The sequence below is a fragment of the Acartia tonsa genome, chromosome 6, assembly GCF_053477335.1.
Source record: "Acartia tonsa isolate MP-2025a chromosome 6, ASM5347733v1, whole genome shotgun sequence".
In the NCBI taxonomy this organism is placed as follows: Eukaryota; Metazoa; Arthropoda; class Copepoda; order Calanoida; family Acartiidae; genus Acartia; species Acartia tonsa.
The window spans coordinates 25,120,123-25,133,161 of record NC_137265.1 but is presented as its reverse complement, the minus strand read 5'-3'; the positions used below and the strand labels follow the sequence as shown (position 1 = coordinate 25,133,161).

At 33.4% G+C, this 13,039-nt stretch overlaps 1 protein-coding gene across 16 annotated transcripts in view; it reads right to left on the bottom strand.

Moving 5' to 3' along the window:
• Positions 1–725: 725 nt before the first annotated feature.
• LOC145322210 (chitooligosaccharidolytic beta-N-acetylglucosaminidase-like) overlaps positions 726–13,039 on the bottom strand; it is a 145,618-nt gene continuing 133,304 nt past the window's right edge. For 3 of the 16 annotated variants that reach the window (XM_080164062.1, XM_080164063.1, XM_080164066.1), the window contains 7 exons: positions 6,361–6,471; positions 5,912–6,014; positions 5,338–5,546; positions 5,015–5,157; positions 3,993–4,027; positions 2,113–2,286; positions 726–1,751 (listed from right to left, as the gene is read on the bottom strand). In XM_080164062.1, coding sequence (XP_080020188.1) covers positions 1,643–1,751; positions 2,113–2,286; positions 3,993–4,027; positions 5,015–5,157; positions 5,338–5,546; positions 5,912–6,014; positions 6,361–6,471 — 884 coding nt within the window. In that variant the 3' untranslated portion in view covers positions 726–1,642. The remainder of the gene's footprint in view (positions 1,752–2,112; positions 2,287–3,992; positions 4,028–5,014; positions 5,158–5,337; positions 5,547–5,911; positions 6,015–6,360; positions 6,472–13,039) is intronic. The other 13 variants (XR_013880568.1, XR_013880562.1, XR_013880564.1 and 10 more) reach the window with 13 other exon arrangements.

Below are 13,039 nucleotides of genomic sequence, written 5' to 3'. Positions count from 1 at the left end.
GTGTGTGTATGTGTGTTAATACATTCATAGTACACTTGAACAAATATTTTTACAAACCACATAATAAATGGAAAGTAGAATAAAGAAAAGATTTATTAATTTCATTGGAAGAAATATTTTTGAAAAGTAAAATATTGAATTGTTTTATATTTAGAATACTGCATTGATCTTTTTATAAATATATAACAGTATGTCTGTTCATTAAGATCCCTAAAGACTTTATGACCATTTAATCAACAATTTTAGTCCATGTAATAGTTATCTTTACTGAAAAGCCCTAAGAAATATATGTAGAAAACTCATTTTATGAAAAGAAATACATTCCAAGAAAAAAATAAAACTTGTAGAATATGCAGAGCTTGGAATATGGGTAATCATTGGAAAGACATTGGGCTGTTAAAAATACTAGTCCAAAAATTTTCATAAAACTGCTTCTAATTCGTTATCTAAGTTTTTGAGAAATAATACAGTCTTGATTGGGTTTCACAAACTTTATCAATCATTTTGATAAATAAAAGGTGTAATTTTTGTTTAATGTAATTAAAGATGATTTTTCTGGACTTTTAAATAACCCTGAATGAACGTTTAAATCCTAAGCTTCAGCTTGAAATTCTAGTAGTTTTATCATTCTTTAAGTAGCTAATAAATCGAAAGGTAACATACCAAAAACGTTAACAATTTAAGACGAAATACAATATTTTTTGTTCCTAAAAAAAATACAGTCATTTTTCAAGTTTTATTTATTAAATTGGTTGAAAATAATTACATATTTTAGGTCAAGCTTCATTATTACATAAATAATTTATATCATTAATACAATATCACAAGTTTTTGGGTAAAAATAAAGTTGGTTAATACTATGTGCTCCCTAATGGGAAAAGTTTGAGGTACTTCCAACCAAAAAAATCTTATCCGTACCTTCTTTCAAAAAATGAAAAATATTGCACTTTTTCAGCTTAAAAAAATAATATTTTAAATAATAGGACTCTTTATTTTGGTGAAAAAGTACCTTTAACTTTTTCTTCAAGAAGCACATCGTGTAAAATAAAACTAAAGTTACCTGGTAACAATCATAACAATGTCTTCACTAGTAAAAAACAGGCAAAATAAATATTAATGAAAATACCAAGACTTTGAATTTTACCACTAGCAGCAGAATAAGGTTCCAAACCAATTGTCTAAAAGTATTTTTAATTGTGGTATCTTTGTTTTAAAATTAACAATTTTTAACCAAAATACACTAATAAATAAAAGTTAAATAAATTCTATAAGATAAATCACATAAAATATGTAGACATTCCTATCTCTATTTGTAGGTATGTTGTTATCTACTTATTTTAACCTTTCCTAATATACATACCTACCCATTTTCATGTGATTTTCCTTATTATTACCTTAGTCCTTTGTTTACTAGTGAGTTAATAAAATCTAAGTCATGGTAAAAATAATGTTTTTTAACAATCATTAACTAAAGTTTAATAACTATATTTGATTAAATATCTGGAATCACATAAAATAAGTATATCTATCTTAACATAAAAGTAATTTTTCGATCAATACAAGATATTTGCAATCATCAGAGCATATAGATATACCTAACGTTTATGTGAATCCACTAAATTATTCAATAAAGAAAAGGTTGTCACGCCTTGCTAACATAGCAGAGTCCTTCGTTCTGATTGCACCACAGGGGCTGCAGGGCGTCAGCACCGATGCCACGGTCAACAAGGTCCTCACGATGTCCAACCATTCTAAAATTAGTTTAAATATCAGAAAAAGTCTGAACGGAGAACGGGGTCGACCATTTTAAATTTTAATTTTTAAAGATAAAGTAAAAAAAAATTTATTTCTCTTCAGAGATTTGTGGTTCCCTCCCTAAAATAGTTATAAACCATTCCAGGGCCTATGAGAAGCTACAATATAAAGGTAAACCATAACGGTTCAGCGGTTAGCGATACAGAAAGACAGACGCACAGATAGACAATCTGTTACTTTTAGATATATGCCCCTTAAGAAATTAAAACCAAAATGTATGATAATAATATTAAAAAATAAGCTTAGTATAACGCTTAATTTGCCGGCCGGTCGTACGTCCGTCACTATAGTTAGTACCTGATCTCAGCCTGTTTCCATCCAGAGGAAGGATCTGTCCACAGACGCTCCGCCAGAGCTGAGAGACGCGGCCAGAGCTTGTGCATGACAGCCGCACCATCCACCTGCTCGGACCACATGGCAGCTTCACCACCCAGGATCAGGTCTTCATTCTCGGAGTTACCTCCTTGGTTCCTAAACAAAAACATATTTATAACATTTATATAATAATTTGACTCACTGACCAATCAAGTTATATGCAAGATGATAAGCGAAAAAAAAATAATTTTGCACAAAAAGTGACGCAGGGATGGGACAGTAAAAAATAACCCCCCCCCCTTACCCTACACAAAATTAGTCCCATGGATAGATTAGTGAAGGACAAAAAAACCCCATCCCCTTTTTTTAAGGAAAGTTTGTTTTGTTTGCAATTTAAAGGCTGAAATATTTAGGGTCGGTCCGATATGATTAATATTATCCTATTCATCTGATTTTTGGAATAATGAATCTTCGAACAACAAGTTAAGTATTATAAGCGAGGCAACTTTATAATCAAATTCTAAAAATAAAAGCATGTCTTTTACTTCATCCTATATTTACGCAATTTTGCAACAAATTTATGTACAATTTCGTTTAGACTTAGAAACAAATGTTCTGCTGACATTTACAAGAGATATCATTCGTTTGTCCTTTCTTCATTTTAGAGCCTCACTTTTATGGATATTGTCATCCTTCTTCATAAATAATTTATTCTTCACATATTGTCCTTTCCAACTATGTAAAAACCCGAGACAAATAAATATTTTATGAAATTGTGTCTGATAGTTTCATTTGATTTTGAAAGCGTAGCTATTCTTTTAAATAGACGAAATATTTCTTGTTGATTAACGAATATAAAAGTTATAGTGAAATGTGAACTTTTAGGGCAAAAATATTGAGATATAATTTTTTTTGTTGGGTGGGGTTGTGAGAATCTTAATTTTACCAGACAACTCTCGTCCGACCCTGTTGAACGTTTATAGAGGTGGTGGGGTTGTAATTTGCACAATTGTTTGCTTAATAGTTTTATGTTTATAACAAGGCTTATCATATCCAAATATAAAATAACAACTATCGTAAATTAAAACAAATTGACGTCAATTTGAAAATAAACATGTCAATCATATAAAAACAAATACTTAAAATGTCAACAGATAAATTATTAATAAACCAAAAGAATTAGAATGATTTATGTACAACTCTGTGCTTACAAACTTCTTAACATAAAAATTCCCTATGAATTTTAGTCTGAATAAATGGTATGAGTCTTCTTGTAAGATATATTGGTAGTAAATTTTTCTTTAGAATAGAATTAAGAAATGGAAACGGATGTTGCCGGGCAACAGTCCTGCCAGTGCCGCCGTAAAAATGTCTTTCACTCTACCTAAATTCATCCTGTTCTTCAATGCGTAAACTTTAATTTCCCTCGAGCACAGAGTTTCATACTTTATGACATCAATTTACAGCTTTTATATCCGCCTTATATTTTCATTATTAAAATTGAAGCCCTTATTTATTTAGAGTTGGCTAGTTCTGACTACGTAACTCTAGGCAAAGTTTAATCATCCTATTGATTTAAAAAATTGTTCAACAACTTTATATTTACATGATATTTTCTTCAACGATCAGTCAAATATCACAAGTGTAGTATATCTACAATAACGTCTTAAAATTAAAGTATGTTCAATTGATTCATCCCGAAATCAAGCAGTTACTTACGCAATTTTTTTTTGTTATTTGCAGTAGATATTGTTATTGTTCGTTTGACCGACTGTCGGATATATTGCGCTTCGCTAGCATTGGATGTTGGGATCCTTGATTTTATTATCTGAGAGACGTGAAGATTAAAAATAATTTATTACCTATACATTGCACGAGGAGAATTCTCATAAACAATCTAAAACAAAAAAAGGTCTTTAATAACTTTACAATTTAACATTATATAAAAGTGACCGGTTGTCTGTCCGCAAGCCCACATATTTGTACCGTAAGATCTTGCTGACTATTTTGAAGGAGTAAAGGATGTAGAATGGACGTGGATACTATGATGTGGGAAGAACTGACGTCAATTTCGGGTGCTATTTTCCCAGTCATTTATTGGTCAGTGCATTTATCCAGTAGGAGAGGAGTGAAAGGGGTGAAGGGGAGCTGGGGGAGGTAGATATTAAAGCCCGCTTAAGGTTTCACTTTATTAAGTAACACGAAATCTGTATACGATCTAAGTAATTGAACGAATATCTATAACTGCCAACCCTTGTATGGGCTACACCAGTTATTACCCTCTCCACCCCAGGAAGAATACCTATACCTGCCAACCCTTGTATGGGCTACCCCAGTTATTACCCTCTCCACCCCAGGAAGAATATCTATACATGCCAACCCTTGTATGGGCTACACCAGTTATTACCCTCTCCACCCCAGGAAGAATATCTATACCTGCCAACCCTTGTATGGGCTACCGCAGTTATTACTCTCTCCACCCCAGGAAGAATATCTATACATGCCAACCCTTGTATGGGCTACACCAGTTATTACCCTCTCCAACCCAGGAAGAATATGTATACCTGCCAACCCTTGTCTGGGCTACACCAGTTATTACCCTCTCCACCCCAGGAAGAATATCTATACCTGCCAACCCTTGTATGGGCTACACCAGTTATTACCCTCTCCAACCCAGGAAGAATATCTACACCTGCCAACCCTTGTAGGGGCTACACCAGTTATTACCCTCTCCAACCCAGGAAGAATATCTATACCTGCCAACCCTTGTATGGGCTACTCCAGTTATTACCCTCTCCAACCCAGGAAGAATATCTTTACCTGCCAACCCTTGTAGAGGCTACACCAGTTATTACCCTTTCCACCCCAGGAAGAATATTTATACCTGCCAACCCTTGTAGGGGCTACACCAGTTATTACCCTCTCCAACCCAGGAAGAGTATCCACAGTCTAGGTACCAGGCATCTGAGTTGCTGAAGATGACACGATATCCTTTGTTGATAAGCTCAGATACTACAGGATCATCACCTGGAATAAATTAATCTTTGTAAAATTCCAAAGTAGTTGCCCCTTTGCCAATTAGTATGACTTAAATTCAAACAATAATTTAGCAATCCTCCTTATAGTAAAGATTATCCCCTTCCTATGACAGTACGAGCCATATATGTTGTGAACTTTGGATCAAATATTTGAAATCATGATTCTTACCTCCAGTCCAAATCTGAATGATATAATCCTCTTTATTAAGAAACTTGTCCACCTCTCCCTTCTCAGTGAGCCTGGATGTCCAGAGGATTAGAGGAGGTCTGGAGCCCCAGGCCTTGTACACCTCCTCTCCAGCACGGAACTGGAACTGATCCCAGAGCTCCAGCAGATCATCTTCAGTACCAACCTTGCCCTGACTTTCAAGGTAGGATCTAAAAATAAGATTACAATAAATTTTTGTTCTTTAATGATACTTATTTAACTTGTTTAATTTCATGCATTTTTAGTGGTCAGGAATATCTAGGGAGAAGACAATGTACACAAATTCACATCCCCTGTAATGTATAAATAAAATTACTCCTTCTGTAAATTGAAGTTTTTAATTGAAAAAATTGGATACTCAAAGTTTCAACCAACCAATCATGATTTAATAAAAAAGACCAAAAGTATTGAATCGATCATATAGGATTGTTTACACAAATTTATGGTATCAGAACAATTTACAATTACTCCTCCCTCCATGGTATTTGTACAGATTCATGTTCATATTCTCTAATCCCTGACAATAATACTGCACCTGATTTCAGTGGAAGTATTCCAGCAGTTAAGATTGATTTCATCTCCGCCCATGTGGAACATATCAGATTGGAACAGGTCATAGAAATCTTTGTACAGCTTGCCTAAAAGAAAGAGATAAATAATCAACTTATATCATATATTGTATGCCATAAAGAATTAGCAAAAAAGGCCTAAGATTTTAATTATCACTTAAAACCTAAGCCTATTTTTATATCTGAGGAAGTCTGATAAAATTAAAATAACAAAAAGTGAAAAATATATGGACAAGGAAGGAAAGACCGGAAGCCCGGTCAAACAAAACTAGTAATTATTTTAAGATTTTTTATTATTCGTGGAATTGTTTGTAATACGATTCGATACATGATATTTCAGTATTGCTCAGAACCGAAGAAAATTCAACGGGTATTAATCTGTTTCGAAGCCATAAATTAACATGAAGATGTTTACCTAATTCAGGGTAAAGGTTGTCATTGACAATATTGAATTGTCCACAAGGAGGTTCTACACAATATTGTTGCCAGGGCTCCTGGTTCACACACACTGCCAGCTTACCCAAACCTAAACAAATAGAAACCAGAATGAAAATAAATCAATAAATATAGATGTATAACCAGACAGGGGCGTCCAAGCTTTTTATTTTGGGGGGGGGTAAAATTTTTTTAAGGGGGGGTAATTCGGTTTTTGGGGGGGGGGTAAAATGGCGCGCGAAGCGCGCCGCAAAATTTTTTTACCCCCCCCAAAATTTTTACCCCGGGGGTAAAATTTGCTTGGGGGGGGTAATTACCCCCCTGAAATCTGTTGCCAGGGGTAAAATTTGTTTACCCCCCCCCCAAATTTACCCCCGGGGTAAAATTTTTGGGGGGGGTAATTTAAATTTTATCAAAAATTTAGTATTAAAAATGCGCGCGAAGCGCGCAAAAATTTTTTTTTTGTTAGAGATTTTCTATTTTGGGGGGGGTATTTACCCCCCCAAAATTGTTTAGGGGGGGTAAATACCCCCTCCTAAATGGTTGGGGGTGCCTACGGCACCCCCAGGGCAGGGGTAAATTTTAAATGGGGGGGGGGTAAAATGAAAAAAATTTTGGGGGTGCCTACGGCACCCCCAAATTCGTTTGGGGGGGGTAATCGCCCCATTACCCCCCCCTTGGACGCCTATGTAACCAGACAACTATCTGGATCCCTCTGCAAGTGACTTTCGTCTTCTAGCAAATTGCTTTCTGCTCTTTTGTAGCGACATGGCTGTGTTAATATTTCCAACGCTATCGATTGATTTTCAAAGACCCGATTGAAAGTCCTCGGGGTGGGGTTATACAGTTAAACGTAACCCCTTTCCCTCTATTGTTTTACTCAACAACCATAAGTAGCAAAGAGCAGATGTTTAAATCAAGATTAATTTATTGAGAAAAAATCACGAGATCTTAATTTTATTATAAATTGTAGCATTACTAAAAGACCGACGAATAAACCGTCTATCTTGAATACCATCCGAGAAAATTACATTTCCTTTAAAGCGTTACGAACTGACAAAGTGAATTATAGAGTAGCTTCGCTACTAAAAGAATTTATAGTAATTTCTTCCAGAATAGATTTTTAAAATCAGACCAGAACCTTTTGTAGGCTACTCGGGAGAATAAAATTGTAAAAGACGACCAGATAAACATCCTACCACTTTTATTTAAAAATAGCACCATGAGAAATTTATTTGAACTTTGTTTATATTGTAAATTTAAAATTTGTGTTTGTTATTTTGAAGAATGAAGGCAATAAAGTCACAAACAAATAAACTAGTATAAATAGGAGTTTTCCTTCAAAGCAACTTGTAGAGCACAAGAAGACACCTCCCTCATTTAAGGTTAAGTTATATTGGTTAGCACTGCAGAGTTAGATCAACGCAAATACAGGTCCCCAAGGTTAAAGCCCCCTGAAGGGGCTGGGCATAGGAAAAACATCCCCACCATTATTTTTTTATTATTAAAAAATAAGGGAGAGGGTCGGAGCTATATATAATAGGCTATATGTGGGAAAGCACCACAAAATCTTCTACAAACTTGCTTTGTATGTTCTGTTTTCTTATTCTATGAATTCCACATTTTTGTGATATGTGAAATTTATTTAATATTTATATCTTCAAATATAGCACATATAGGAAGTCTAGAAGAAAATATGAATATAAACTATGAAAAAATAACAAAAATAGAAAGCGTGAGGAATAACATATGCATTAGATGCAAAATAAATAATCAACTATTTCAAGAACACTCCCCCACCCCTTCGAATTTAAGCTTTAAAAGTATACTAATAGAAATCCCCTGAGATTAACTCATTAAGAATCCAGCAATAGGCCCCACCCCAAAAAATCTTTCATAACTATCCTGTACAAACACTCCAAATTCAATATAGATATCTAAAATATCTGAGATCTTGAATTAATAATTAATCTTTTTATGTAAGATATAGGTTCTAGGATTGTATATAGGGCTGTCTATATTCTACATATATTGTATATATAATCTATACATATTGGCTAAATGCAGAATTTCTGCCAAAGTTAGAACATCAAAAGGATTTGAAGAGAGGAGAGATATAAAATAATGGATTGGGGTAGGTTAGACAGTATACTATCAGTTCCGCCACATAATCTAGGACAAAACCGTGGCAGCAATAAGTCAATATTTTGATTTTTAATTCAAGACTAGTTCTAGTTGTTGATTATTACACTTGACCTCAAAAAATTATAAAAACTAATTATTCGTTGGCTTAAAAACTTTGGAGACTTTATTGTGTTTGATTAGTTGGTTCATTGAGTTGAGTGTCCATACATTTGAACCACTGATTGTAATCTACAGAAGGGGTAATTTTGAGAAGCATCATTAGGGATAAATTTATGAGCTAATGTCTTGTCCCTTCACATCCCTGCATGGTCACACTTTTATGTAAATTAGAGCTGTTAATATGTGAGCGGAAGTTATGGTACACCCTATTACACAAGTTTGAATAAAGTAGGCCGAATCAAACCAAAATTTCATCTTTAGATCTAATTCATTTGTAGGACAGGCAATTATATAGAACAAAGTCTTCAGATAGGAATTACAATATTGTATAAAAAGGATAATAACAACCAAAATGGGAGATCGAAATCAGAAACTAAAAACTAACATTAACAATTTGCAGAATGACTTAACTTAGAGAGCAGAATTAAGATTTATAAACAATAGTGTGTAAATTTGTTGTAAGCTAGATACTGTTTTGGGATATACTTACATTTATAGGACGTACAAATACAAAAAAATTAATTGAACATACGGACTTTCTGGCACCGAATACTTTAATATCCTTTAAAATGGTACCTAACTATACAGTTATAATCAAGCCAAGTTTGCAATTGATAGGACAATTCTAACATGGTTAAATTAAAGCTAACCGTTACGGACGTACAGACGGAACCTTATTTCGAGAAAAGCTTCACTTTTACAAGTGAGTGAACTGTACATATATACTATTTTGATCTACCCAGAAGTGCAAGGAAAAGGAATTTGCCTTTGAATAAAATTTATTTCAGGGAAAAAGGGGATTAATGCAATGGTGATTAAGAAATCTTCAACCCTTTCCTCCCCAAAAAGCCACAAAGTAGAATATTACACATACTAATTTAGGAAAAGAATTATTAATAATCCATTGTCCTATCCCTATATCCCTGATTTGAACTGAGTTGAGTGCTCTTTGTTTCAACTATTTCACAGGGATACAGGTATACAACAATACAAAATAAATAAATATTCCCTAAAATTATTCCAATTAAGATTATAGTCTGTGAATATTGGTTGGTAGATTGGGATGTAGATTTAACTATCTTCCATTAGCCTTCCCATCCCTGATGGAATGAACACAAAGGAATGATCACAAGTAGTAATACAACATAGAATCAGAGATCTAAGGGATAAGACAATCCCAAATGAATATGCACAAAGTTACCCTTGTTGTAGATTGCAATTAGTAGTTGAAAAGTTTAGACACTGAACTTAATGATCCAACCAATCAAAAATCAACTAAAGTCCTTAATGTTGTCCAACCATCAAACGTTGTTAAAAAACTTTGGGAACTTGTGTAATAAACAGTCTGAAATCCACTTCCTCCCTGACATAGAATCCTTTAAATAGATAAGCTTGCTTTAATAAGGTATATTATGATCATTTTTAAAAGCCATCTGTCTTACGGACAGGTCTGAGCGTTAAATCAGCTAGTTAAAAATGTCTTAAAATTTTAAACTTGGAATAGTGATTCCTGTAACAGTTACGTACAAGAGGGAAAGCGTTGCAACTCATTACCCACAAAGTCAGTATGTCCTATTATAATTTTGTATTTTGTTACTAAATATTTCATATGCTATACAAACAATACCAAAAGCCTGTACACCGCTTTTGTGATTGAATGAGGATTTAAGTCAGGAAGGGAGAAGGATACTTTTAGAGATAGCACATATCTTTGAAAGGTAAAATCTGGCACTACAATAGAAAAAGAAAAATGTAGAAAGGTGGGAGATTAAATGACCTAGAAATTCTGGGAATCAGATTATCCCAAGAGTTGGAAGATATAAAGGATTCACTATGGTCTTAAAAAACTAAGAATTTAAAGGTAAAAAAATAGAAGAAATTATAATGTTATACATTTTGATCGAAGAATCATAATCTGTTAAAACAAAAAATCAGTTTACACATAAGTGTAATTCTACACCACAATACAATATAACTGAGACCAATAGAATTCTTACTGGGAGGAAGGGGACATTCGGCTGTTTATTGCACTATTTCCCAAAATTTTATAATAATGTTTTCATATTTGTTGGATTAACAACTTTGGGGACTTTATTGGATTTTTATTAGTTGGTTTATTAAGTTTCCAATCGTTCCAACCACTAGTTGTAATCTACAGAAGAGGTAATTTTGTTTATCATCATATGGGATGTACATCACTTATCCCTGGTATTCATATCTGACACACTTCTTAGAAACTAGATCAGATATCTAGTCTCACACCTGCACAAACCAACATATTTTATTTCAGGCCATTATACTCAAAATATTTAAAGGGAAAAAGTGAGAATAGTTATTTATCACATTATATTATAGACAGCTTTAAATGATATTAAAATGAAAAAAAATGTAAGATTTGTTAGCCCTGAGGGGCTGAAGGCCTGGCTAACAAAGCTTTATTTAATCAATTTTATGATTTATTTTGATATTAGAGAAAAATTGTCTGTAATTCGATGCTTTACATGATTTTTCAGTATGGCTGAGAACCGGCTCTAATCTACTGAAATCAGTTTCGAAGTCATACTAGAAAAATGTATAACTTGGTTGAATGGTAACCTACCCTATGAAAGTTAAAACCTTTCCTAGATATATGAGAAACTTCACTGAAAGGAGAAACATATCAGTTCAGTTCTGTTCAGACACTGAAGGACATTCTGTTACTTTTTTATAATTATAATAGATATTCCACAGTAACATTGTGTCAGATGCACAGAGGAATTGCAATTATTGATGAGAAACTCGCCATAAATCTTAAGGGTAAATAACACAGAGCATATAAATATAAAATAAACATATACAGGGTGTCTATATTCAGGGATTTAAAAAGACAAGACAACAGCCGATAAATTGATGAAACACAAAATTACCCCTTCTTTAGATTAAAACTAATGGTTGAAAAGTTTGAATTAAATAAACCAACCAATCAAAATTCGGTAAAAGTTTTAAGCCAATGAATAAGAAAACGTTATTATAAAACTTTGGAGTAATAAAAAGCCCATTGTCCTCTCGCTCTCTCTGGTCTCAAAAAAAAAGTTTAACATAAAGCTAAAGTTCTTTTTTCTTTTACAGAGAGGTACATTTGAATGAGGTGTAGGACCCTGTATTTGATTGACCAGTCCTTTTAAATCAACAAGTACCCTTACAAGATATACATCAATTGTGTACAATAAGAATACAGAAGAGACCTTTCATAAACCACTATCATTTATAAATCTATTCAGAGCAATGACAAAATCCAAGTACAATCACATATACTCTTTATTTATATACATTATCGGATCCAAGGAATGATCTATATTGAGATACAGAAAACGGACCATATAGCATGAAAGATATATTGTAAAGAAAGATAAATTAAAATTAAAATAATAAAAAGGTTCGTCGTGGCTAAAACAATCGATTCATTAGCATTAGAAAATGGGGAAGAGGGCGTCGTGGATCAATGGTACTCACACTGAAATACAGTGTCTTCACCTACTCTATGAAGACCCAGTTCCAAACACTAACAAACTATGGCTAATCGATCAATCAAAAATTAAACAATTGATTCTTACAGTCTCTTTAAGTATTGAGAATCGAACTCCTTTAAAGGACTGAAAACCATTGGCAAATAGTTCCAGCCACAGAATCTTTTAAATCAGATATAAAGGAGTAAGATATACCAGTCACAGGCACACAGAAATATTTACAAACCATGTATCGACATTAGTATAGATCTAGTTTTAAATTTACATTGTATTGATTTATGCCAAAAAATAGAACTTGACGAAGCCCAATCTGTCCCACTTTTAAGCAAGACGATTCCTATATGACGTCATATAAAGGAAAAAGAAAAAGGGAAGGGGGGGGGGGAGAAAATCTCTTCAAAAGAGATGAAAGAAAAGGGAATCGTCTTGCTCAAAAGTGGGACAGATTGGGCTTCGTGATAGTACTTCAGTTAAAAAACAGACTTAAAATTTCAACAAACTAAGAAACAAGTAAAAAACCATAGGTTTTGTTCTTTGTACTTTGATAACAATCAATTTTATACAGTCCCTTTTTAAAACCACAACAGGGATGAAACTGTGGGATGCTAGAACAATCCATACAACCGTGTATTGCTGGCAACATAATATAAAATTCATTAGAAATGCAGCCCGCAAATATATAGGAGGTGTGCAATAACTTCTACCTAAATATCAATGCCGTAAATTGGTTTTACTGCCAAAATCTAAAAATCATTTCTTTTGTATTGTTTAAATGCTATTCTCTATTGTGAATTATTAGTGTATCGGCGTTTCTTGAATCTTTTGTATCGTGTAATTCGTAAACTCCTG